Source organism: Vanessa atalanta, chromosome 8, assembly GCF_905147765.1.
Source record: "Vanessa atalanta chromosome 8, ilVanAtal1.2, whole genome shotgun sequence".
Lineage (NCBI taxonomy): Eukaryota > Metazoa > Arthropoda > Insecta > Lepidoptera > Nymphalidae > Vanessa > Vanessa atalanta.
Window position 1 is genome coordinate 9,040,426 of NC_061878.1, and position 4,467 is coordinate 9,044,892.

Below are 4,467 nucleotides of genomic sequence, written 5' to 3' on the forward strand. Positions count from 1 at the left end.
AATCCCTTAACTTTATTATTATAGGAGGAAAGAAGAATTGACAGTGTTAATATAATCTAATTCTTCAACGACACGAGTAAAAGATTTAATCATTATCATATCGTGCGTAGTATATATTTGTACATCGATGGAATTATTTATGAGTCTCAATTTACTTAAGTGCCACTTGTACTTGTCTTTTTTTGTGGACTGGCAAATGGTCTCTAGATAGCCGAAATGGCCAAGATATGTGAATGGTTAGAACGCGTACATTTTAACCAATGATTTCAGGTTCAACCTAGGCAAGCACCACTGATTTCTCATGTGATTTATTTGTGTTTATAATTGATCTCGTGCTCGATGGTGAAGGAAAACTTCGTGAACCTGCATGTGTCTAGAATCACCATACTGGTACAAATGACCTAATATTTTGTGTCATCTTATTACACCGCATTGCGAACTTACATGTACGTACAATGATATACCTATTAGTTTGTGCCTATAGTTAATTTTCAAGTTCTTTTTTTTTTAATATAGTTCTATTTTTTTTAATATTCAAGTAATGGAATAGGTTTTTGTCTTCCATCTCACTTGATGGCAAGTGTAGATGAAGATGAAGATTTCAGTTGAAATGTAAAATCTTGTAAATTATGAACTGAATTAGAACCGCTTTCACTTATCCTATAGGCTTGATATTTCACATGTATTTTATAATTTTATATAAAATTCTGATAATTCTAGAAGGCTATATAACTCAATTAAATGCGAAACCTGCTTCGGGAAATAGGCAGATCATTTTGTCAATTGTTTTTTTATAAGTAAAACTGTCTGAATTTCTAAAAACTATCAGGTACTATATGCGCTGCAATTAAACAGAACTCACATTTCCTTTTGATCTGCTGGACACTGATCTGCTAAATTCACTTATGTATCTTTTATATGCTAGTTCAGTTCGGATGAAATGCGTTTTAATGACCTGATTCCCAGGATTGGGTCCGGATGATGAATTTCCAGAACGGTCAACAACTTTTTAAATGGGTGGTGGTAAACATTGGGGTGGCCTCTTGCTGCTTTACGCACTAGCGAGAGGACACCCCTATAATAGGCACCCACTCCAGGAGCCCGAAGCTTTCTGAAAGTTACTGTTAAAAAATTGTATGTGGTAGACGTTACAGATAAGGTTATTACAACAATATGGGATATAGAAATTTTTACCTTCAGTGCCGAGCACGAGTTAAATTATAAACACAAATTTAGTACACGAAAATTCAGTCATGCTTGAATGGGTGTGAGAATCCTCAATCATCCGTTAAGATTGACTAACTACACACGAAAAACAATCGCAATATGCAGTCTATATAGAAACATTAACTTCGTTACGGAATCCTAGCAATAAAACATTTTTCAAAGTAGAATTTATTTGTATAGTCGATAAAAAATGTAATGAAAAGTGTGTTCAGTATTTTATGAAACATAAATTTTATCGCGATATACGTGCTTCATATTCATTCAAGTTATTTTAAGATGCGTTTTCTATGTGTGTTAATATCGCTATTATATAAAATTGCAAACGGTCATGATTCTTCGGAGGTAACATTAACAACAGCGAAATTGCAGAAGACTATTTCCCCAAAGCCCAGCACATTGTATAAAAGAATAAATGTTGAAAGATATTATTATGAAGGGGCTGCCACATTGTTGGATTTAGTTCGTCTTGTGGATACAAGGCGCAAAAAACATAACAAAAGTGAGTAATAACTTCATATTGTAAAATTATAGAATTGAACGGGGTTGGCATGGCGTTGACTTCCTAAAGAATTTCGGATTTTCTCAAGATAGACTAGACAACTGTGCGGGAAATATAATAGTACACTAGAGTGCGCCAACACAGGTGCACTGTTTAAATACTCTCAAAATCTCACAGGAGGGAAAATCCGACACGATCGACTTTAAGCGTAGAAACAACAGCTTTGTATGTTTTCAAGGCACGGGAGTATTAACACTGCTGACATAGAGATAGATAAAAAATCAAATAACTTTTAGTGGTTTTTTTTTTCTTTTGTTGGTTGATTACCTGTCTATAATAGGTTAATAATAATAATTATTCTTATCTCTATATTTATGTTATATTATGATGTTATGAAGTTATAGTTATATGCGTTATAAAAACTGCAGTGCATAATTTGAAAATTTATTTTTTTATTTTTTTTCAATTCCAAATATTGTTTCGAATGGTCGCATCAGATCAGAGAAACTAAGGGATCATATGTTTTAATAATAAATCAGTACGAGTTCAACTATCATCATTCTTAAATAAAATAGTATTAAGATCAAACGTTGAAAATCTTGTGTATTTTAAATACTTTTATTAGTGAATTTTTACTAGTGTTATAATACACTAAGTGATCAAGCATAAATCATATAAGTTAGAGAATATTCGATAATTGCCATTAATCGATACATTAAAAGGGAGCATACACGACGATGAAAATTTAAACGGACTACAATTTTAGGATATTCGTATATATGGAACTGGGATCACTGGTGTCATCTCCAACCGATAAGAGGATATTGTAAAAAGTCGCTAAATAGGTACGTTTACGATTATAATTTTACTATATTATTATTTTTTAATTATTATTTCACACAAAGGTATCAATTTAAAATATAAAAGATTATAATAATTTAGAATATTTTGTCTAATGTTTATTAATATTTATTATGACTTTTAGATTTTATTACGATGCACAGTTAGATCAGTGTTTGCCATTTATATACACTGGTTGCGATGGTAACAAAAATAATTTTGAAACACGTTTGGAATGTGAAAGACATTGTAAAGGTAGAAACATAAAGTCTTAGAAAACGTTAATTTATAATAAACTTTCTTAACATGAATTACTTTTAACAATATTTTTCATTTAATAATTAATTAATTTTGAAATAATTAATTATTATTACTATATATTTAAGGAATTATTTACATCAATGTTAAGCATCCTACGCAACCAGCGGCTTGTTTTCTACAACCTGACACAGGTTACTGCTTGGCTCTTATACCTAAGTAAGTTAATAATTATTTAAACTAAATTAATAAAAATATGTTTTAAAGACTTGAAATAAAAATAATCCATCAATATTATTTATTACAATTAATTTAACTTTATTTATGTCGAAGTTTATGTCAGTTATTCATGAGGTGTAAGACATAACAAAACAAAGAGTAATACCAGCGCAATGTTAAATAAAAAATATTTATTTAGTTATAATAATATGTCAGTTTGCATAACGACATCGCTTAGCCGAGTTGGCCCAGTGGTTAAAACATATGAGTCTTAACCGAAAACTGTAGTTTCAGATATAGGCAAGCACCACTGTCCATTTTTTAAATTTTTTTTGCGGTGAATACGACATAGGGAAGAGCCGAGATGGCCCAGTGGTTAGAACGCGTGCATCGTAACCGATGATTTCGGGTTCAAACCCAGGCAGGCACCAATGAATTTTCATGTGCTTAATTTGGGCTTATAATTCATCTCGTGCTCGGCGGTGATGGTAAACCGTGAGAAAACCTGCATGTGTCTTATTTCAACGAAATTCTGCCACATGTGTATTCCGCCAACCCGCATTGGAGCAGCGTGGTGGAATATGCTCCAAACCTTCTTCTCCGATCCACACTGGAGCAGCATGTGAAGTAAAGCAAACATTCTCCTCGAAGAGAGAGGCACAACTGTGGATAGCTTACAGGCTGTTATTTTTATACAAAAAAAAAATATAATTTCAGATATTACTATGACATCAATGAAAAAACTTGTAAGAAATTTATGTATGGAGGCTGTGGTGGGAATCAAAATAAATTCGACACAATGTTCTCATGCATGAGAGCATGTTCTGTTGTTGTAGTTTAGTAGTACAATTAGTCGATTACATAAAAAATAAACTTGTAAAAATACATTTTCTATAGTTATTGTGTGTGCGTGTGTGAAATATTTATTACCCAAAAGAAATAACGATAAATTACTTACACAATTCCTTATTTGTATAAAACTGTACCAATACTAAATTGATAGTGTAGGCAGATCAAATCACGCCCAGATCATTTTTATTCTTGTGGCGAAATGTGCCGAAGCTTGAATCAATCAAGGTAATCTATCAAGGTTTGGCTCGTTAAGTGGTTACCCGCAGTTTTAGTAAACGGAAAATAAACCTATAAACGAAGAAAATGACTAATAGGCTATTTTTTTCTTGTATCGAATGTAATTAAACTGCGTTAATTCTTTATACGATTTTTATTATATTTTATTTCGTGTCAACGGTACATTTACCTTTTAAATGAGTTTCATTACACTTTATGCCATACCTACCCTAAAAAAGCTACATCAATGTGAAATATTTTTTGTTGTACGTGTGTCAAATATATAATCAGCTTTCAACCAACTCAAAACTAGAAAGTAAATTGAAGCAAATTCTTTGAAATGATTTTCATAAATT

At 31.7% G+C, this 4,467-nt stretch overlaps 1 protein-coding gene across 1 annotated transcript; it reads left to right on the forward strand.

Annotated features, from left to right (window-relative positions):
• Positions 1 to 216: 216 nt before the first annotated feature.
• Positions 217 to 3,047, forward strand: LOC125065922 (tissue factor pathway inhibitor-like). The gene is made up of 5 exons (XM_047673781.1): positions 217 to 246; positions 1,570 to 1,726; positions 2,493 to 2,571; positions 2,712 to 2,821; positions 2,953 to 3,047. The coding sequence occupies exons 1-5, from the start codon at positions 217 to 219 to the stop codon at positions 3,045 to 3,047; spliced, it is 471 nt and encodes a 156-aa protein (XP_047529737.1).
• The last annotated feature ends 1,420 nt before the right edge of the window (positions 3,048 to 4,467 follow it).

What these genes read in the sequence shown, in the direction of transcription:
- LOC125065922 (XM_047673781.1), top strand. Translation starts at nt 217, where the DNA reads ATGGCCAAGATATGTGAATGGTTAGAACGC. An exon ending in GCGCAAAAAACATAACAAAA is followed by an intron (nt 1,727 to 2,492) that starts GTGAGTAATAAC and finishes CTACAATTTTAG; the next exon opens with GATATTCGTATATATGGAAC. An exon ending in ATGTGAAAGACATTGTAAAG is followed by an intron (nt 2,822 to 2,952) that starts GTAGAAACATAA and finishes TATATATTTAAG; the next exon opens with GAATTATTTACATCAATGTT.